The sequence below is a fragment of the Vanellus vanellus genome (genome assembly GCF_965231255.1).
Source record: "Vanellus vanellus genome assembly, chromosome: 5".
Lineage (NCBI taxonomy): Eukaryota > Metazoa > Chordata > Aves > Charadriiformes > Charadriidae > Vanellus > Vanellus vanellus.
In genome coordinates this window covers 70,175,426-70,198,554 of record NC_138910.1, presented here as the reverse complement: position 1 = coordinate 70,198,554, position 23,129 = coordinate 70,175,426, and the positions used below count along the sequence as shown (strand labels likewise).

At 43.6% G+C, this 23,129-nt stretch overlaps 1 protein-coding gene across 3 annotated transcripts in view; it reads right to left on the bottom strand.

Annotated features, from left to right (window-relative positions):
- ST3GAL3 (ST3 beta-galactoside alpha-2,3-sialyltransferase 3) overlaps nucleotides 1–23,129 on the bottom strand; it is a 183,882-nt gene that overhangs the window by 43,052 nt on the left and 117,701 nt on the right. For all 3 annotated transcript variants that reach the window (XM_082483417.1, XM_082483416.1, XM_082483418.1), the window contains 3 exons: nucleotides 16,079–16,142; nucleotides 7,272–7,367; nucleotides 2,594–2,780 (listed from right to left, as the gene is read on the bottom strand). In XM_082483417.1, coding sequence (XP_082339543.1) covers nucleotides 2,594–2,780; nucleotides 7,272–7,367; nucleotides 16,079–16,142 — 347 coding nt within the window. The remainder of the gene's footprint in view (nucleotides 1–2,593; nucleotides 2,781–7,271; nucleotides 7,368–16,078; nucleotides 16,143–23,129) is intronic.

Below are 23,129 nucleotides of genomic sequence, written 5' to 3'. Positions count from 1 at the left end.
GATGTTTTCCAGTCACCTGGACCACATCCTGAAGTATTCAATGAACTGGCTCAGCAGCCTCAAAACCAGCAATGATTCCCTCTGGGAACTTATGTAGAACAGGTAGGGTGTCAAAGGTCTGAAAATGGACAAGTAGTGCCTAGTCTTAAGACGGCAAAAAATGGGAATACAGTTGATTTATGATTTCAGTTCTCAGCATAGCGAGATTAATTACTTGTAAGGACCTGAAAAAAAAATAACAAAGATGAGTAGCAACCCAGGTGGATTTGTCAAGAGCAAATCATTACTGAAAAGAATTTGTATTTTATACAGGGGGAAAAAAAGTATCATAGGGGAGAAGCAAGACATAAACTGGAATTCAGTAAGGCTTCTGACATATCACTTTCACAAACATGCCAAAAAAATGTTATTAACGATACTACTGTGATACAAGTTCAGAAGTGGCCAAAAAACTATCCAGGAGGAGTTCTCAGTGGGCTTAGTGTAGAAATAGAAGGATGTTATTACTTTGAGGTCTGCCTAGGAACCAACTTTGTTTAGTGTTTTCATTGTCAACCTGGATGATGAAGTAAAAAGTATGTTTATTAAATTGCAGAGGACATGAATCTGGAAAGAATGGCAGGTATGCTGGAAAGCTCTGCCAAAGGAACTTGGCAAACTGGAGAAATGCTCTGGAAGAAAGAATAACTAGGGACAAGTGCACAGTGCTGCTCTTTGGCAGGAAGAGCCAATAGTACAAACACAGGGTGCAGAGCTGGGGAGGTAGCTGCTCTTCAGGAGACCTGGAGGAACTGGACACTCACCTTCAGTCCCACACCGTTGTGGAAAAGGCAGACAAAGCAGTGGATGCATAAAGAACAAGAACTGGGAGGCCTAGCGAAGTAGCTGTTTGCTCCTCTCTATTTGCTGTACTCCGTACATTTTTAGGCACTACTCTTTAAGAAAAAAGATGAATCAACTGCAGGCATTCAAAAGAGCAACAGGAATTAAGTTATCTGGAAAACATCACCTGCAAGAACTGGAAAAAAAATGGAGTGTTTATACCAAAGAAATGAAGGATAAGGAGCCAACCACAAGAGCAGTGAAGTAACATGCAATGCAAGGAGCTCAAGTTCTTTCTGCTCTCTGCCAAGCTGGGCTCTAAAGCACTCAGTTAAGATTACTGCAATCACTCTCCCCAGTCTTCTAGAAAGTTTTAACAAACTATTTGCCGCATCTTTCCAGGAATAGGGGATACCACATTAGAACCTAGTGATGACCACGTGACTGCAGGCATCAGGTGGAAATTCAATTTGTTTTGAAGCAAACCAACCCATCCTTTGAATTTCAAGCTAAACAATAGGAGTCCCTACAACTGCGTTCAGGTTGCAGGGCACTGATGCTGCCAGGGCTTCCCCTTACTCAGAATGAAGAACAAGAGTGTGACACAAACCAAAGAAAGTTACTTTTGACTCAATTATTCATGTTACGAAAGCCCGCTTGTGCTTGCCCAGAGGCTGACAGATAACTTCATCTGTCTGGTACCAGGAAAATAATTGCAAGTTGGTGCCAGTGTGAGACAAGAGCAAAATATGAGCCCTTAAGGCCATCTATGTAACAATCATATGCAATTATATCCCCAGACTGTTTCATTCTGTATACGATGAGCTGCCAACTGCTTCTCTTCATCTCCAAACACATGATATAACATCCCATCCTCTGAACATTAATCCATTTGTCTGGTTATTTGTTGAAAAATCATTAAAGAACATTTGAAAACCGAGATATAAGATTTGTAAAACAAGAACTATACCCAAATAGAGGCCATTTATTCCCGACTTCATAACAACAGATAAAGACCAGCCATCCACTGAATGAGAAGTCAGTGATCACAACCTGATTCCATTTAGGATGGGTGAATTACAGAGAATAACCCTGACTAGTAACAGGTCCATGGTACTTCAGAGGGGCACTAATGCAATTGACTGGGACAAAATATTTACATGGGGAAAGTGGTAGATTCACCATTTCAATGGTTTTAAATTAGACTTGATACTGTTCTTCCAGATGATACTTTAGCCAAACTCAAATCATGAATCTCAGTACAGCAATAAAAGCACAAAATATAACGGCTTGTGCTATTCAAGAGGTCATATAAAGTCTGTGTATTGTAGCTTTTTCAACAAGTTGTGCTGCTGCTGTGTCCTCCTCCCCTCCTGTGCCATCACATCCTTATCCCCAAACTCCCATTTCATCCCCTTGCCATTGCTCTTTTCATTCCTCTGCTCTTAAATCCTGAGTCCATAAAATCCATGCAAAAGTTGGTCCTTTTATATACCCTTTAAAAGAAATAAAAGTTAAGTTAATTCTTCATAGCACACACTAATATAATCTTGAATAGAAAGCCTCATCTGTGATGCAAGGTCAGGTTACAGAGAGATGTCTTTGTAAAGCATATTTAATTAAAGCTGAAGTCCATCGAGGTAAAAAAGCCTTCACTTAAATGCAGCTGGACACACAGAGGTTCAGGCCAAAACGTGGCAAATATGACTGTGATGTCATGTCTGCCCACTAATTAGGTGAACTTCACAATGCCAGCTGACAGCGTTCTTACCACTTTCTCCTTGTAAACAATGTATTTCAGCCACTTGAAATCCTGCCATTTGAATCCCGCCAGAACAAACAGGGAATCCTTCTCATACTGCTCCATTTTCTGGATTGCACCTTCAGGATATGTGATCCGGAGAGTTGTCTTCCCACCCACATCTTTTTCAAAGCCCTTCACTGGAGCGGAGTTCAGCCTGTAGGGCAACCAGAGAAGACACTGTCATGGATTCCCACTTACACTCATGCATGTTGATGATACAGCAATCACTGCCAGGCAAGAGCTCCCTGTATGCAGCTGTTACGGCAGCAAATGTTACCTCTTGCAGTTCTTCATCACAAACATTTATGAAGCTTTTTACCCAGTGGCAACAGTTTAATTAGAAGCTCTATAAATGATTTCATTTCATATAATGCAAACCACTTCTGCATATCCACTCTTGTGCTTTAAATTGGGTTGGAAGCTTTGGAAAAGGAAACTGAAAAATATTGCCCTTGCAAATTTAGAATTACAAACTAAGCATTAATGTTTTAACATCCCATCGATCCTGGGATATCTTACTTGGATTCTGCAAGGCTAGGCTGAAATACAGGATGACAGTTTAAGCAAACTGAAACTGGTCTCATGCTCCTACCCAGTTCCAGAGCTTACACTTCTCCTCTTACCTGCAGCCAGATTGTTTAGGGAACTAAACCAGCTAACAATTTTTTAAAAAAAACCCAAAAGAACAATCTCCACCTGGTTTAATTCCCCAAACTGGCCCATCCAGAAGGTGAGCTGCCCTGCAATGCCAATGCAAAGAGGCTGCGCTGCACAGCTGCGGTAAGGCTCAGCACCACTGCAGTCTCACCGACTCAGAGGAGTTTCTGCTGTGGAAGTGCATCCCACTCTGTTAACACCCAAGCAGACACACAGCTTTCTTCTTGGGCATACTGATTTCTAAGGGAATGCTATGTGTTTAGCTGTGCTTTTGTTAGAAACACCCCTCAGGGACAAAGCTTTTTCCCTTCAAAAAACAAACTGCTCTGGCCTCAACAGCAAGGATGACTTTCATGACATTGAAGTTATTCAGAACTTCTATTCAAAACTAGAAACCCAAAGCTGAGGAAATTTCAAGTAACTCGGAATACAAATCTTGCTGACATCAAACAAGCAGTCCCCGATGGAACAGCATTGCTGGCTTGAATTATTGCAGCCTTCTTGACTTGGGGTAGTTCAATATACTGGAAAGTGCTTATGGACTGCAAATTTTGCCATGTAGGAATGTTAATGAGGATCTGGATTTGTCTTTTTCAGCCCGGGTAAGCATTTTAGGTGAGAAACCTTTTAGTAGAAGAAAATCCCTGTATATAATCTGAAATCCTATTCAGAATTAAGGAGAAAAAATTCCTATGTATATTTAGTAAAAATACTTACTTTATCATTAGGAATAAAATATTGAAGGGAAACCAACTTAAGAATTGGCAACACACAATTTATACAGGAGATGAAGCCTTTTTTTGTGGTTTATAAGCCCTTGTTTGTACCCTGAGTTTCAGGTATCTAGACCTGACTGCCTGCAAAAACAGTGCTCCCAGCCAGCCTGATGCCTTGCTTTTTCCTCTGTTGCTGACTGCGTGTTCACACATCACTCACTTTTCTATGGATGTTATTTAAACTTCAAGGTGTTGTGTTTCTTTGGGGTAGATGAGCCTACATAATGTAAAAGCACCTGGCCCTAAAGGTAACAGAGATAAATACAATGAAGTACTATGTAAAGAAAGCTAGTTATACGTATTTTCGCCTGTTGTCTTGAAGTTGAGGGGAAGGTTAGCATCTGCACTTGTTTCAAATGTCAATGTGTAGCTCTTTGGCAGGGTTTTCCCCACCCCCAGCTGCCAGGTTCCCTGTTTTGCTGCTTACCATGTGAAAGCTCCCCAAACTTGGGACCCCCACTTTGCACCTAGACAGGAAACAAAACAAACCATTTCCCCAAGTAAAATGAACTCGGGTCTCCAGCAAAGGGCCAGAATTCAAGTTGCTGACGGAGTCATAGCGATGGAGTCCCACTAACAAGCCAGCACTGTCAGCCCCAGGGTCAGTGCCCCAGGGGCAGCGCAGGCAATGGAGCAGGAAAAGTTCTGGCAGCCACAACCTGTGTTCACGAAGGCGCATACTACACAGCTTGAACCCTTTCCCAGGCAGGACACGCTGGTGGTTAGAAACACAGCTAAATCTTAGAAAACCTGTTAGGATGCCAGGCCTCCTCATACTGCCCATGGACAGGCAGTTTTCTCCATAGGAAGTTTCAGAGTTTTTTTCTGTCTCTGTATCCACTGATGGCACTAGGGAGCTTAGAGACACTAACTCCTAACCTAGGCACCATGGAGACCCTCCCAAATATCACTAAAGTATCATCATCAGGTGAATCCCTAGCTCATTCTAAGCAGGAATTTCTGCCACATACTTGTTTTTCCCCAGTCTGCAATCTATTCTAAGGAGGCATTTCAGAGCGCTCATGACTGACTGCTGCAAGAAGCTCCTGCCAGGTAAACAGTATGACAGCTGGGACTAACGTCTGCACTGAAATCTGATAATATCCAGTTAAAAAAAACCCTGGTAACTAACTCACTCCAAGCTGTTTTAGAACTGTCAAAGCTGATCCGACTCTCTTCACCACAAGATCAAAATTTCTTGCTGCAATTAGCGATCCTCACATGGTAACACAGGATGCATCAAAAAACTCCACTTACTGCTGGATCACTCCTTTGTTCACAAACGTACTGCATTTTTCCCTTATAATTCACCTCCTAGGTCCCAAATCTGATCCTTCAAAGGAGTTTTGAAACCCATGAAAAAGGATGCTATACACAATGGACTTTCCCAGAAGTAAAGGAAGCAGTTGGATACATTTAAGAAGTCTGGTCTCACCTCCTCAGTCCCACATCCAAGCGCCTGGCTTCATTTAACCTTTACAGTTGACGTTTCTCTCCTTTATCCATCCCACAAACAGCACAGGTGCTTAGCTACCCTCTTATCCTCTCAGCTTGCAAACTGACTTAGATTTACTGACATGGAGAGAAAAGGTTGAACTTTTCATTTAGAAATTAAATAGTGGACTTTTTGATGTAAATCTTAGTGGGTGGCCTAGTCCAGATGGATTGAAACTGTTCTCTTGCTACTTTTTGAACAGTCTGAGCCTACGAAGAGGCTACAACTGAAGTTTAATTCAGCTCAAATAACTGCAAGTCACCAGACTATGAAGAGCAGTAAGAGCTCTTTGCTAGCAACTGATAGCGGGATGAACTAGGAGAAGGGCTGTAAAAGTTTCATCCTGTTCTGAACAGTCACCCCTGTGTCCAGAGCACTGTCGGAAAAGCAGGGAACCATTCACAGGAACAAAGGACTGAAAGGGATCTTCTTGGTCTTTTTGTCCAGAGTGAGAGGGTATTTATTACTCTATGTATATTCTATTCTTTCCTTATGCGCCCATTACTAGCAGACCAGAGAGAAAGGTGACCACGCTAAATGATACCTTCTCTACGCCTGAAATTCTTTTACTAATCCTTTTCTTTCTTCCACCTTAGCTAAGAATTTGTTATTTGCCACCATGTCTCATGGTTGACTAAAGTTCAGAGAGATGACATCAGTTACATTCCCTTCAATAAGGAGTCAGTTATCTTACTAAGGAAAAAAAATTACCAGCTTAGACTACATTAAACCAGTTTTCATAAACTTATACAGCAGTTTAGCCCACTTTTCCTATTTACCATCGTAGCATTTTGTTACTTGTGATTCAGAACATGCTATAAAACTCCGCGTGTTTTTCAAGTCAGACTAATGAGTCTGTAGCTCCCTAGAGCACATCCCCCCTCTCTCCTACACACACACACTCTCTCACTCTCCATTAGTACAGGTATTATGTTTGTTAATCTCCAATCACCCAGAACACCTCCCTGACTTGACAGATTTATTACTAAGAGTTATGACTAGACCTGTGATTTCACATATCAGCACGTTTTTCAAGCGTTCTGAGATGGCGATGATCCAGATCCTCAGCAAAAGCAAAAAGTCCTAACTTTGACTGTGGTCGTTTCCACTCCTACGCCACTCTGCTTCTGCTCCCTTACTCAACATCATCATCTGCAGTGAAACAGAGGCAAAGTATTCACAGCTTCTAAGGTGCACCTTCAGGTGTTTAATCATTACTGCATCCTCACTCACGGAGGCTTACTGCTTCCTAAGACCCTATGCTGCACTGTTCTTAGTTCTTCCCATCCTGTGCGGTGTGGGTCCCGGGGAATGCTACACATGTATGACCAATAATATTTCTCTGAGCTACCTAAGGGACGTATCTGGGAGCAGATCTAACAGTAGGTTTTACTGCTGCACCACCTAAGGGCATCACAAAAGAAGCAGCTTTTAGAAAGGAGGTATGAAAAGAAGGTTCAAGTGGAATCATAGGAGAGAGCACATCCCCAAACAGTTGTGGAAAATGGGATGCCTGAGGAGCACCTTTACCCTTTGACGTGATCACTATTTATAACAAACGCTTACATGCTCTTTGTTTTTTCCCCCTCCATGTTAGTTAATACTTCGATACTAATAGATATTGTTACTAGTGTAGGTTTAATCTTTGCCTGCAAAGCTTGTGAACTGATACAGAAACTGGATATATGACAAGAAAATTGCGATGGCAAAGACTCACCTGACAACAACATCATAGTCATCAATTTTTAACCCCAACGACTTATTTGCAAGTACTCCTCCATTTCCCACAATAATACATCGCCGGCAGCTGAGACTGTGGACAGAGAGAGGAAAGAGGTGATTTTTGTAACGTAACTTCAAACACACAGAGCTGCACATATTTAGTTTGCATCTGAGACCTACAGGAAACTTTTTGGAACATTAAGATTCAAGGGGAGAACAGAGATACACTTGATCCCCAGCTCACCCCATCATGCCTGGGCATTACACGTGATGAGCTGCTTTCAACACCTCACACCACGTGTGGTCTAATGAGATGAGCTGTCAGGACAAGCAGCTCCTCTCCCCCCACACCCCTGGTATGATGGGCTTGAATCAAACCCATCTGTTTACTTTAACCTTCTCATTATTCATTTAGCACTGAAATAACAATAAACCAAAGGCTTAGTGAGGAAGTCCTCTCTCCAAGCAATTTTCTGAGTGCATCTGGGGTGTGCTCACCTTGCCGAGTGCAAAATTGCTGCAGTTACCATGAGACTTCAAGAGACAGAAAAACACTAAATGGATAGAAGAAGGATCCCCCACCCCTCCTGTCCAGTAAGAAACATATATGGAGACACAATGGGTGAGGAAGGGGAAGGAAAATAACCTTAATTAACAAAGAAACAGGAAAGAGAAGGAAGAGAACAGTTTCTCGTGGAACTACGAGTCACGAGAACTCTCTGCAGCAGATGTTAAAAAGTGATTTCGTTTTGAAGACAGAGAGAGGACTTCTTTCCAGCCATTTAATCCCAAACGCAGCTGGCTCTTCTGGCAATATGCCTCCATCTCTGGTAATTCACTGAAGGAATACGTGTCTGCAGAGCCTTTTTCGGAAAGGGTCCAAGGCAATCAGTTGTTTGGAGCAGACCTCTGGGCTAGGCGGCCTTCCTAGTCCCAGGCACTGTCGACTGGTCTCTTCTAGGCTGTCCTCACTGTGATCACACTAAAGAGCCAGTACGAGGAAAGCTCTGTTTATGTGGGGTCTGCCTTTGCAGAGCGGGGCTGGAGTGGACTTTAAAGACTCAGCTAAACCACTGAAGGTTACCCTGCTGACAGAGCCATTAGCTGGAGATATGCACAGAATTAACAGCACCAAGAAATGCTCAGGAAGGGCTTCCCCAGCTCAGATAAACTGCGCCGCAGATCCCAGCCTTTCCAAAAGAAAAAAACCTCCTCAAGAAGATAGACATTAGCACAGTGCTCACATCCCTAAGGGTTGAAGAACTGTGGATGCTTGTGATAATCAAATCAGGCAAAAGAGAGCTTTCTAGACAATGGCACAGAAAATAAATACAGTTCTGGTGACAAGGAGAGAGCAGAGGCTAGACCTGGTTCAGGCAGTATATTGTGGCAAGGAGGGAAGAGAAAGCGTTAGCCCCAAATACACCCAACCCAATGACAAAGAGGGTAACAGCTTTGTCAAAACATTTATGGAGAAGGTGCTGCAGGAGGAAAAAAAGATAAAGTTCAGTTCCAGATAGGCGAAGTTTCAGATGAAAATATGCTCTTTTGATGATTATGACAAGAAAGTTTGACCTCCCAAACAAGAGTGCCAGGTGAAATACTGCAATTTCTCTACTCAGTTGCCTTCGAGCCATGACTTTTCTTCTTTTCTTCTTTTTATTTTTTGAAGAATACCATGCTGAAATCCAAAGGCTACAAGTTATAGACGCTCCTCTCCATCCCTTTCCCACTTACTGTTAGTACACCAGCCTTTACCAATTTTGAATACAGATGTGTTTGTTTCAGCTTCAAAACCTCTTAATCGCATTCTTCCCTTTTCTGCTAAATTAAAGCACCATCTACTGTCAGCAGTCCCTTCCACATCTGCATGTGATCCACTTACTGACAAACCACTGTATGTAAACATCTGCCTCTAGGTGGATAATCAGTCATGGGTCAGCCTGGTGAGCATGAGCTGCTGCACATGAGATAAAAGAACCAGTTCCACCAGCCAAAGCTGTTCCAGCAGCCACTCTTCATGGCCCTGTTCCCACACAGCACTTGTAGACTGATCAAAGCCCATTCTTAATTTTCTCTTGACCATACAAACTGGAGCAAGCTCATCACATCTCTTATGGTATGGCAACTCTCCTAGATCTTGAGTCACATTTGCGGTATCTCTCTGAACTGTTTTCAACTTCTCCCCAAATCTCCGAAGCACTGACTCTGGAAGGCCAGCATGCGGAGCTAACGCTGCTCAAAGCAGGGTCCCTTTTACACAGACATTTTATATATAACACACCAATGCTCTTTTTACAGTCATTGGTTTGCAGAATATAATCCTCATCTTGTAAGCACGATTTGTTGTCACCTCTGAGATGCCTGACTTTTGATTTGGCTCCAGTAAAGGATTGCTCAGAAAAGGGCCCTACAAAAAGGTCTAGACTGACCCAGTCCTCCTACTCCATACTTCCCCAGTCTTTGGCTCCAGCAAATTTTCCTAGTGTAATTTTACATTTCCTACAAATTGGTCTTAACTGCTGCGAATACCTGCCAGCAGGATTACACTACAAGTGACACTAAGGGATTAATTCTCAACCCTGACAAGAACTTTTTAAAGCTGTGCGATATATTCTATTCCTAAAAAGGATATGTCTACAAGTGTTGTGTAGAATCAGAATGTAATGAACTGAGACAAATAACTATTGCCTATCTTATAAAGGTTACCTTTATCAATCAAGCTTCTAGTTCACCTAAAAAAAGACCAACTTCATCTACACGACAAGATTCGATTTCCAAAAAATCCAAGATAACTGACATCAATTATGCTGCCATCCTAGCTCTGTTCCATATCTCACTTTCCAGGATTTTTCCTGCAAAACTGAGCTAATCAACTTACAGCCATGTCTTTGTCATCTCCTATACTTCTCCAGGAATGGCACAACACTTGCTGTTCTAACCAACATTCTAAGAAGAGTTAAAAAGCAAACAGTAATAACAAAAAGAGCTCTTTAACTACTCTTCAGTGCTTACTGATTTAAAAAGACATATAATTGTCATTTAGCATCCTCACAGTTACTAATAAAAATACAGGAAGTATTTCAATGTTGCTTTAAAATGGGACATCATTCTATTTTTACCCAAATAAATGAAACAAATACTTAACTGAATGGTTCTGCCTTTACTCATCATAACTGATAAGTTAATCACCTTGCCCAGCTTCACATCTGAACCACTCTTATACCCTGGTGGTCTTGACATATTTAAATGCATCCTCCTTTTTCCTTAAGTTCGCAGATGAGATTTTTCATTAGTATCTTTTTGACGCAAAGGTTTAATCCTTGATCTTCTAGCAGCTTTTTCTTAAATTGCCTTCAAAAGTATGCTGCCCACTCTCATCGCAAAGCTGGAAGGTTCTGTTGCACACTCAGGTGCAGATTGCTTTCTTCAGACGCACATGATGAAGATATGGTGAGTCCTGGACTTTGCCTGGGTTCTGCACATCAGGCGTGTACGTCAAGTCTGGACAACACAGGTTGTTTTGATCAAGACAGGCAGAAAAGTGAGCCAGCTTGGTCTCACCAGCTTTGGCAGTCACACTGTGGGACAGCGAGAAGATCGCAGGGCCACCCTGATAGCACTGTGAAAGGGAAGCATTCGGCAGGGATGACAGGCATCTGACCTCCCATCCCAACCAGAAGTTTGGACACTTGGCACCAGCGTAGCTGGGCTCCTTCACAGCTGGCACTGACTGATGGTGCCTGAGCATGGAAAACCTGCAAAGTCACTGCTGGCTCGAGGCAAGTTTCTGGCTGAATAAACATACAGTGCAGGCAGCATCAGTTACAGCTCAATTGTTTCTCCACAAAGAGGTGTGCAAACACCTTTTTGTTTGTTTACACAGTACGTCAAAGCTGTATTTCTTTTCCAGAAGAGCTCAAGGACTGAACACATCGGACACAACCCAGGTTCGTTTGCTACCAGGGTGGTATGAACGAGGGTCAAGGACTTTTCACACCAGAAAGACTTTCCCTAAAGCCCCAAGCTGGGAGCTGCAGCCAGATGTACAGCCTCTGACACAGATGTTCAGAGGTTGAGTTCATCTACACCAAAACCAGGATTCATGTAGATTTTCTTGAACAATATAGCACTGTAAACACATGTATGTGTTGTGGCAATTGCTACTTCCTCTTCCTCTCTTATCAAAGCACTTCAGGGATTTGTCAGGGGAGAAAAACCACAAAGCCTTCCTTTACGCAACTTTGGAACTAAAGGCTTTGAGGAAAGATATAATAGAATAATTAGAAACCCACATCTTTTGGGTAACTGGTGCTTAGGGAGGCTTAGCATATTCTGGTTTGATCTGGCTGCTGCTACTTAAACTGTTGCTATCTCCTCCTGCTCTATCAAGTTCTTTCCTCACTTGTTAGTTATGTATTGTGTTAGTAAAGACTCCTCTTGGTTATAAACTCACTCTCATTTTTTCTTCATTACTACCTGGAGGCAACACAAAAGGGTCAGTCAGGCTTTTATATTTATGCCTTTTCATAGGAAATTTGCAGGCCATCACCACAGAGATTTAACACAAAAATCCAGTAGAAAAGCCATGGAACTAGAAATCAAGCCCTGATCAGTTTGCAGAATGAGGGGCAGGCCACTGGAGGAGCCACTAAAACAAGCAGTGAAAATGCCAGGGATGCTGGGCCTGGAAAAGCCAACAGAGAGCAAGAGAACTCTGAAGTGTCCAAGACAAGGCGCACCAACATCTGCGTTAGGGAGAAAGACACGGCAGCACTGAAGGAAGAGGACACCAATTCTAAAAGTCCCCTGGATCTCCAATCTTCTCCAGAAAAGCTCAGAGCTGAGTTGCAACCACCTTCACAAACAAAGGCAGCTTTACCTACCTCCTGCCCTGGAGCAGAAGCAGGTTACTGTAGGCAGTTCAACACAAAGGTGCCACAATAACGAGTCATGAAGAAAACTCAGAAAGCACGGCATCACTTACACCACGTTACAGGCATGAACTATAGCATTTGTTCACATACCCTCCAGCTGCTGCCAGTTATTAACACAACTCTACTCACAATGGAGGGATTAGTTGGAGTGAATTGGCAAAGCTGCTTTGGGATGATGAAAGGTGTCCGCGTACCCGGAAGGATCGAGTTTGCCTCATTTCAGCACCACGTCGGTACATTGTGTCAGAAAAGGTGCATCAGGGTGCCCTTTTGGCACTGGGATAATCAAACAAACAAGTTCACTTCCAGGGCTTGTGGGAGGCAAATGAAGGTAACGTTTCAAGGGACAACTTTGTGGAGGAGGACAGAAATGGACAAGCTTGGGTGGGGACAAGACCAAAGGCTTGGTGTAGATCCCCCACCATACAAGTCTAATCCCCTCTTTCCTTCCTATGCTCTCACGCACTGCTCTGACCTCACCTCTCCTGCCTCTCCCACCCTTCCCCCGGGAAAGCTGCATTCAACATGTGGTTACACGAACACTTGCCTCAATAGGCTCCGCAGCGCTCACCCTTCCCACCCATCCTCAGCCCTCCACCTCTCGGTCCTGCTGTTGCAGCACTGAGCCAACGCGACTCTTCAGTGGGAGGGGAGCTCTGTAAATGAGGTCACTGGAATGACCCAGGTTAGGAGAAAAAAAAAAAAAGCTTTTAAAAACTGGACTAGTTTCAGTGACCCACTTTAAAGTCCCTCTTCAAATAGCAGCAGCACAAGGAGAGGGTAGGGAGCCACAGTCCGAGAGCAGGTGGCAGCAGCTGCAAAGACAGCTTCTTAAATTGGCTTTGCCAACAGAGAAAATGGTGCAACTCTATCCTAAAGAGAAGGTGAACCTGGAGCTTTTTCCCTACTGCTAGAATCGGCCTACTAGACTTCAGAGAGCCTATGAGTGGAAGGGTTCACCAGATTTCCTTGTCTGGCCCTTCATTCCTCGCAGACTTTAGCTGCGCCTCTTGCCTTTTTCACAGTAAGTCATTTTTTCAGCCCTTAAGTCAGACCCTCTCCAGTTGCTCCAAGGAGGTCAGTGAAGGAGGATGGTCTGGACTTTCTCCTTGACCAGTAAGCAGTCAGGGAGCAAGACTAACCTCAAGGTCCTGTTGCCAGCACACTGGAGCTGCCAGAGAGGAACTGCTGGGCTCCACTTTGAGCCCAAGACAAGATGAGAAAGTAGCTAACCTTCCCTCATCAGTCTGCTCCATCAGCAATTCTGGAATCTAAAATAGCAGATATACGTTGCTGCCAGCACTGTAATTCATTGATGATCGCAGCTGAAGAACATTTTGGGAAGCATATCCAAGTCTTCATTGATCCCCTACTCACTAAGCAGGTTCCCAAGAGCAGCACTGAGGCAGCCTTAACACCTCCCACAGTACCCAAGCTCGCTCTTGTAATAACCCCTCTGTTGTAACTCCATCCATCTATTGCTTCAGGCTCTTACTTTGTGACTTGCTAACCCAAGTCTTTCTTCTCCCTTTCTCCCACATCGGCTTCAACTTTTATCTTTTTGCTCCAAGACCTGCTCACTTGGAAAGGCTATAGGGGGTATTTGACTGTGAGGCATATGTACTACACAACCAACATCCACTGCTCTGCATTTACCACAAAAGTTCCCAGGAAAACAGTATTTCCCCAAGATATCTGTGTGTTTACAAGCATACACAACACCAAACCTTGTTACTGCAGTACTACAGAAATAAATTTCTGTCTTGTTCCTTAGGTCTCATTCATACTTGGTATCTCAGGGACTTTACATACATTTCGTGAAGGTCTCAGTGTTAGGTCTTTCCTATCTTTGCACCCAACCCACAAGGAAGAATGCAAACCCAAAGTGAGCAGCTCATGCTAGAGCAGCTGTTTCACAATCTCCTAAGAAATTACTTAAAAAAAAAAAAAACCCAACCAAACAAAACCACATTCCAGTCCTCAAAAAACAGATGAGCAGCAAGAGTCACAACTACATTAACCTTCCCTGCAAGAATTTTCCACCTGCCCTCTAAGTCATTAACACTAATTTCAAATGAGCAACCTTCTGAAAGAGTGTATATGTGGGTTTTTCAACAGATTAAAATCTTAACTCTCCAACCAGAGCTGAGAGAAACCCCAGATGGGTGAGACCAAGTTGTGTGCAAAATCTCTAAGAAGGTCATTTGTAAAATGATTTTGCCTTCTGGACATCATTTCTCAAATTAATCCAAACTCTGAAGGCTAACCCATTGCTGTGAGGCAAGGCAAACTTCAAAGCAACTTTAAATTAGCACACAGATTGCAAGAAAACCTAAGAATAAACTTTCACATAGAGAGTAACCCCCAACTCTAACTACAGCAGGCAAGACCTACAATCAATGTAGCACAAATACAGGCTTGGCAGGGAATGGCTGGAGAGCAGCCCTGAGGAGAAGGACCTGGGTGTGCTGATTGATGAGAAGCTCAACATGAGCCAGCAGTGAGTGATCGCAGTCCAGAAGGCCAACCGTATCCTCGGCTGCATCAAAAGAAGTGAGGCCAGCAGGTCAAAGGAGGTGATTCTGCCCCTCTGCTCCACTCTCGTGAGACCCTACCTGGAGTACTGCATCCAGCTCTGGAGTCCCCAACATAAGAAGGACATGGACCTGCTGGAGGGTGTCCAGAGGAGAGCCACGAGGATGATCCGAGGGCTGAAGCACCTCCCCTATGAAGAGGGGCTGAAAGAGTTGGGGCTGTTCAGCCTGGAGAAGAGAAGGCTTCGGGGAGATCTTATTGTGGCCTTCCGGTACCTAAAGGGGGCCAACAGGAGAGCTGGGGAAGGACTTTTTACTAGGGCATGTAGCGATAGGACGAGGGGGAATGGCTTTAAACTGGAAGAGGGCAGGTTCAGATTAAACATTAGGAAGAAGTTTTTCACTTTGAGGGTGGTAAGGCACTGGAACAGGTTGCCCAGAGAGGTTGTTGAGGCCCCATCCCTGGAGGTGTTCAAGGCCAGGCTGGACGTGGCCTTGGGCAGCCTGGTCTAGTGGGAGGTGTCCCTGCCCATGGCAGGGGGGTTGGAACTCGATGATCTTCAAGGTCCTTTCCAACCCAAACCATTCTATGATTCTACGAATGTGAAAGATGTGGAGGAAAGCCTGGACAAGCTTATAAACTTCATAACTACGTCTAAACTAACTCTGGCACTAAACCAAAACTGCAGGACAAAGGCAAGGAATGACAGAAAAGGATGGGAAAGACTAAAGAACTATCATTGGGAAGCTGATTGTAAACATGCCAGTGAGTTTCAGAAGCAACCTCTACAATAGGACTGAAGAATCAAAGCAGCTTCTTCTAAAGACATCAATTCAAATACCATAGGACCCAGGAGACTGCTATCACATCCTGGCACAGGCTTGGCCAACACAATCACACATTCCTGCTTTAAGAGGGAGGTATCAGTGAAACATTGTTAAAACAAGTCAGTCCCTTCTTTCACTTTAAGAGTTCCTTGTGATCCTGTTGCTTTGTCAGAAAGGCTGAAAAAGAATAATGTATTTATTGAAAACCTGTTATTTACTTCTCTGAAAAAGGGGCAGGAGGGTGTATTGTGACACCATATGAAACAAAAGATTAGGAAATAGTCAAAAGGTAAATGCTTTTTTCTACTTATGTTTGACTTACAGGTCTCCAGAGTTTGCAGATTTACTGGAAAGAGGACTCACTTTCCAGCTGCTGATCTACATCCAAAGCACAGCAAAATTTATTGGCAATAATTTCTGGCACAATTATCTAGAAAAATTTATTTAGGACATGTGGAAAATAATCACTTCTACTCCTTCTGTTCTAAAAGGTCTCATCTTACCTGTCAAGAGCTGGAGTTAGACGGTAATCTTTGGTTGCTGACAGGATGGCTTTGATCAGATTATCTGGGGAGAAAAGAACAAGATTATTAGGAACAAGTTCTCACTTCTAATGGAAATGAAAAACAAAGTGATGTAAAGCATCTGAAGCAGTTACTTGGAGGACCTGAAATAAGGTTCACATTAGGAATAAACACTTCAACTTGCATATTCGTATTTTCTCTGGACTATGACCTTCACACACCGGCTGCAAAGACATGTTACGTGCCAAATTCTGATGCAGTGTGCAAATGCCCTGCACAGAGACAGTGGCAGGGAACAAAAACGGTACAGCTTAAGGCAGTGGTTTTATACCCACTTCCTTGAGATTGCAGTTTCAGAAACACTTTAGACATGAAAAAGCCAGTATCGCTATCAATGCTTGCTTTCAGAGAAGCTTTTGCACAGCTGAGTGGTGAACTGGATGCAGGAACAGAACCAAGTTAAAACTGATGCTTTTTCTTTTCCTGGGTTACTTTTAGTTTAGGTTCAGTTCCCTCAGTCTGGCTTTCTTCATGGCAGAATCTAATCAAACTATCATATTTGCCTGAAGAAATGCCCATGGAACCACAACCTACACTGATACCCAGTGAACACTGCAGCACCCAGATGGTATAAGTTATGCAAGCATAGACACATACATAAATTAACTGTATTAAACTGTATAAATACTGCTATAGACTATGGAAACTTTTGATTCTGCTTCCTTGATTTTGTCCTTTGTCCCTCATTTTTCCACTCTCTCCCCCATAAAGGTCCAAGCTCTACCATGGCCAAGCAGCAGCAATGCTTTGGGCTAGTCATGATTTACAAACGAAACAGTAACGTCAGAATGGCTGTACTGGGTCTGACAAAAAGTCCACCTGTCTCCAAGTCCTGACCCTAACTGTGGCCTTAAGCAGATGCCTAGGAGAAGCATAAGAACAAAGCAAACAGACATAATATTCCCCTGAAATTCTCTTCCACCGCTTAATTATTTTCAAATCAGGGGTTTCATGTGTCAGGTATAGCCTCGATATATATGGCAACCCTCAATGATTTCTCTTCCACGAGCCCAGAATCCTCCGGGATCCATATGGACTTTCAGTCACTTCTCTTTCCTGATTCTGAATATGGCTTCTCTGAGTTTCATTTATACTGGGAAAGATTGTGAACAATTAGTCCCCTCCCACTTTCCTTGGGAGATTGTAAATATCTACCATATCCTTCCCTTAAACGTGTCAGTCAACTAGTTCAAAAGTTCTTAGGAAACAACCAGTCAAAAGGAATAGCTAAGTCTCATATCTTTACAAAAGATTAAAAACGACACAGGAACGTAAGGAAGACTAATACCAAGTGATTGTTTACAGTGAACTTAAATAGTTTTCCTGACAGACACCACTTACTGCAATCAGTACAGTTAGGGGAGTCCCTTTCAAATAAAGGGTTGTGTTCTTATTTACTACATCCCTCTGCAGAAACTACAGGACAAGGGTGTGGGACGAACACACAAGTTCCACGCAGCCCCTGTGCCAAACAGCTTTGAACCTGACAACAAGTTGGTGAGACACACAAGGCAAACAAAGGTGATAAACAGGAAACTGATGGTTACTTTTGTATTGGGGGAAGTTTTTGACATGGCATTACTGACAGGCCCTGCCAACCTTCACAAGCTGGTAACTGTCATTACTTTCAGAAGATCATATTTTGGAGTGGAGCAAGGAAGGAGGCAATTTGTAGGGTAAAAGCAACTTGCTTTGCTAACAAAATAGTGGTTTTGCTTAATTTTCCTTCATCTGAAGAATTTCTTTTGAAACATTGGCAGCAGGCTCCCTCTCCAACAGGAATGCTATTTCCCTAAGTCTGATGAAACAGCAGTAGGTTGTTGTGACCTCTAATGGAACCATGCCACAGTCCTCTCCTTGGCCTGTCTCATACGTTGACTTTTACTGGACAGTATACATTACTGAGGTTGTTTTCCCACACTCTCAAAAATAAAGAGATCAAAGGATTGCATGTCAAGTGCTGCAGCCTCCCATCTACCAAGCTTTTCTTATGCCAGGTTTGCTCTACCACCCACAAGTTAACACCCCACACGACTTGGAAATCATCCGTTATACTGTATTAAAAACCACGTTAAAGGAACAGAGTTGACTAATGCACTCAAACAATTCTGTTTTTCTCATCTGGCCAGCTAATTAGTAATGCCTTCATAGCAAATGCTCAGGAATGAAATACAACTACTTTAGGACTGGATATGGCAGCATTTGGGATGGGGATGCTCCCCATTCCCATCATCCAGAGAGAAAATGCAAACAAAACAGACAACAATATAGGACATTCAGTACAGATTATGAATGGCCAAATGGGACATTTCTCCTCAGCAGCCCCCACAGTCCAACAACACATGGCATCTGAGAGGTTTGGAAGTTGCACAAATCACAGTGTTATCATTCAAAACTGCTGAATGAAGCTCAATAGAAGACAAAGTACTTCATGGCCAAGTGCTGACTCGCAGCAGGAACAAAGGTGGCACAGATGCCCTCAGTGCCAGTTGGTCTAGCATCCTCACGGGAAGCCAGCAACAAGAGCCACGGGCACTAACAAGAAAAGCTAATGGCCTGGGCAGGGGAGAGGCACTAGATCTTTTTGACCGAGCTGAAACTCTACTAGAAGATGGACACTACACTGCTGCTGAGGTGGGCACTTGCTCACTGACACCAGGATGGAAGGACAAGATCTCCTTCAGAAGGAGCTTCTGTATCTTCTTGGGGCAAGGTTTGCAGGATCAGCAGATGCTGCTGTGGCTGACCTGCAACCTTCCACAAGACAATGAAAATACCTACAATAGAGAACCACTGGCAGCATCTTTAAACCCAACTGGGTCAAGGTGCAGGGTCACTTGAAATCAACATTGCAAAGACTACTATCACAGATAGCTACCTGCAGGACACAAAGCAATGTTCATCTCCAGACTATGACTAAAGAAAGCCAGGGACCAGGAAAGCAGGTGCATTAGGTAAAGTTAATTGATGGAGCATGCTTTCTCCAGGATGAGAAATTGAAAGGGTGATGATTATATTCTGCCTTATATACCTATGCACGGAGTGATAATAATGGGTGCAAGTGCATGTCACAGATGCTACAAAGAAAAATTCCTTCCTTTCACATAACAGGATTTGTGCACAGCCACTGGCTGAACACTGACCTGTCAAGGACTGAAAGCAAGTTTTGCAAGGCCAAGTCTTCAAGACCTGAGCCACTGAGACTGTTCCAGTGTATACACAACATGACTGGTATGCCCATGACCTAGCAATAACTGACATGTTCTATCTTCATGCAGTAGCACCTGGGCAGATTCAAAAAACTGCTCTACAGAACAGTGGCAAAAACGCTACCAAACCAATTTTGGTGTCCCATACATCAATGCTAAACTTCTAAACAACTTATACTAAACCATGACCTGACTTAGTAGCAAATCTGATCTGCAGCAGACCTGGTATGCTGCACCTCAGCCATCAAAGCCTCCACTGGGGTGGGACAGCATCGGGAACAGCTGGCACCCAGGGCAGCAAGTGTCTCTGGGGTAGGCATATTCTTAAGGGAGAGGGACAGAGCTCATGATTGGGACCTACTTGCATTGAATACAGCAAAGAATAGAGCAATCCAAGATCAGTGTTTCAGGGGAGCACATTTTGTTCCTGATAACTGTCGGCTTTTCTCCATTCATCCATCCATTTTCTTTTTTTTTTTTTTTTTTTTTTAAAGGCACCAGCTGCGTATGGCCCTTGCTTCACCCTGGAACCATGCTTATAAGAAAGATTATTTTATTAGGGCAACACCTATGTGAACAATTTGTTTTGATTTTGGGGGGGGGGGGGGGGGGGGGGGGGGGGCAGATGGTTTATCCAGGTTGTGAAGAAGCCATGGCATAGATGCAGACACAATGCTAGCCCAGGCACAACTTCTCTCTTGCTTGGCAAGTGAGAAAAACAGACAGAGCGGTGGGTGTGCTCTGCCTTGTACACCAGTGTACCAAGGAGGGGCCAGGAGGGGCCTGAGTATACATGTTCTGAATACTACAAAGGAAAAAATCCTTCCTGTTACAAGCAACAGGTATGCGTGCACTCACCTCTTGCTTCCAGGGCCCAGGCACACGGCCAGCTCAGGTGTAACAGAATTCATTAGCTCAGACACATCCCCATTCAAGCAGGTCTCTCATTCTTTGAAGGCCGTTTCCAGTCTGGAAGAGTTTCAGCTACTTTTGTTCAATGCAGAACCCCAGCAAATCAGCCCAGCAGACATGTCTCAGCACCACATGCCCAGAAACACGAAGAGTGGAGAGCACAGTGCAGAGACCCGCAGGGGTCCATGGAAGGTCAGCTCAGACCAAGCAGAACTCATTACCTGCCAGTCATTGCTGGCACAGAGGCGGCTCCCGCAGACCCAGCAGCTCTGTGCCACGTTTACCCCAGACAAGGAGAGCTGGCAGCATTGTACCATGGCTACCTCGCACTCTCCATGGAATCCTTCACACATACTGAGCAGGCAGGAACAGAAGAACATGGGCAAAACCACACACTTCTGGCCTGCCACTCTTCTCCCCTAACCAGTATGGATAAAAGGCAAATTCATCCTTGAAAAGCATTTAATTGTTGGCCTTTTCCCAGCTGCCAAACAGGCAGCCCAGCAGGTGCTAATTAGCTGCGTGTTTTGTGAAATACAAACTTCCCACTGGAAACTACATCCAAACACCAAACTTGTCTCATGCAGATCATCCAACAACTATTCAGTGGCCACAGGTTTGGTAATCGCTTGAAGGCTGAGCAACCCCAACAGCAGTATTGCTTTCTGTGTACTCTTCCTCCTTTTCATCCTCATGAGATCCAAGGCTGACATTATCAATACTAAATCCTCCCTCCAGTCTGTAGCCAAACATTGATGTTTAAATGGCAATAGCAGTGCCATCATCCTTAAGGTTACAGATGTTACCTCTCCTGGGAGTGGAACGCATCTCAGCAGCATCTCACTGGCAGCCCATTAGCTGCGTTAGCTTTGGTAGTTCACGTCACAAAGAGCAAATTGTAACACAGTGGTTCTGTTTACCTGAAACCATCTGTATGGTAGACATAAGAACATCATGTACATACATATCTTATATATAGGGAGGAACGCAGATGCTGTTTAATTCTAGTTGAAGTATTAGGCAAGTGAACTTAATTCCAACAGTAAAAATATGTGGCTTTTATGCAGCTCCTTCAAGTCAAAGGCTATAAGGTGATACATATACGCGCACATGTAAACATACACGCATATTCCTGAATTCACTCTCTCGGGTCCTCCACCTGTTCTTCTCATTTCTGAAAGCAGTAAATGTCTTTATACTCTGAGAGAATCAAACTTACTGAAGGTCACAAGGCAAGTAAGTGCAATAACTAGGAACAGAATAAGGCCTTTGACTCTTAAATAAGAAGCCCTCTGCAAAGGCTTTCATCTTCAGATAGTCCTCTGGCTTACACCTTCTTCACATGGGTCTGCCACCATCCTTTAATGATAAATTAATGGAAATTAACACAAATATCCTCCATTTTCACCCTCACTTTCCCCTGTTATTAGGTAATAAATGCACCACCAGGGCAAGCAATCTACTGCAGTTTTCTGCAGCCATAGTTTGTTTATTATATTTTTTTCTTGTCACGCAGAATTTAGATTATTGGGGAGAACGGGAGATTATTTAACCCATTCATCCATCAACCACTACATACACACCATTACTATACAAACAAAGCAAGAAGCCTTCCTCCCACCTAGTGGAGGAGTTAACTACATTTATCTAAGAATCCTGAGTTATCACGACATATTCTATCAGCTTTGCCTTGTAACATCAGAAGACTCAAAAGCAGCTCAGGACTGCATGATTTCTCTGAACACAAGTACATCCTGACTTCAGGTTGACCCTGAAATTTTCAGACATTTAGAAAAACTAAAAGTAAATAGTTAGAAGTTAGGCAGGCAGTGACCACACAGTGAGAACCAGCCTAAGTCTCAATTCTAGCCTTTTTCTCCCGTTATTTATGTGGAGGAGTGGAGACCTTCACTGTGAATGTCAACAACACTTAACATTGTTGTTTCTAATGCATAAGCTTCTCGCTTGTATCATTAAAAAAAGATGGGAGACCTTTCCACTCCACAGGACTTACTGCAGGCATCTCACAGGATCTACCGTCTACCTGCCCTGAAAGTAAGCAAATTGGGCTGTTCATGCACTAAGTCGCCACAAGAAGAGGCTGTAATTTTTCCAAGTTGTCCATACCAGCCATCTTCCTCAAAAATCAGCAGGACTACATGCACTTATTGCCAGCAGTAAGTATTTGACTACCATGCATTAGGGTCAGGGAACAATGTTCTGCTGCAGTAGTGTTTGCCCTGCGAGCTGTGGTCAGTGCCCATCTCCACAGCTGGTCACCCAGCTGCCACACTGCTAGCCAGCACTTCTGCAGGGTACTGGGCATCAGCTTCAGCTTTTTGGAATACACTGACTAGACTGAGGTTGATAAGAGATCCCTGAAGCATGCCAGTCTCCTCAGTGTATGGGTCCGGGTCCCACGACAACAGGATGCCACGTGTGTGTCAGCTTTGTGGGGAGAGTAAGCTAAACACTATCAATGCTATGGATTAAACAAATAGCAATATTTACCGACAAGCTGTAAGCATAAACCCAGTGCTTTTTTTTTGTTGTTACACTACCCAGAAGTTGAGCTCTGTATAAAATTCCTTCTTCACCTTTTTTTTTTTCCTTAAGATCTCACTCCATACAGGAGCTGAGAAGTGATCTTTTACAGAGGGATTTCCCACCCTGGTGCCCAGCACAAGGCCACAGACCCAAGTCCCACCCCATACTCTGTCCTGCAGCTCCCTCCCAGAAACACCATGTCCAGCTGCAGACAGACGTTATTTGTATTTTAGTGAAGCTGTGAAACCAGTGAGTACAACAGATATCAAAATGACTCTGAAATTTCCTGCCCTGCTTCTTTT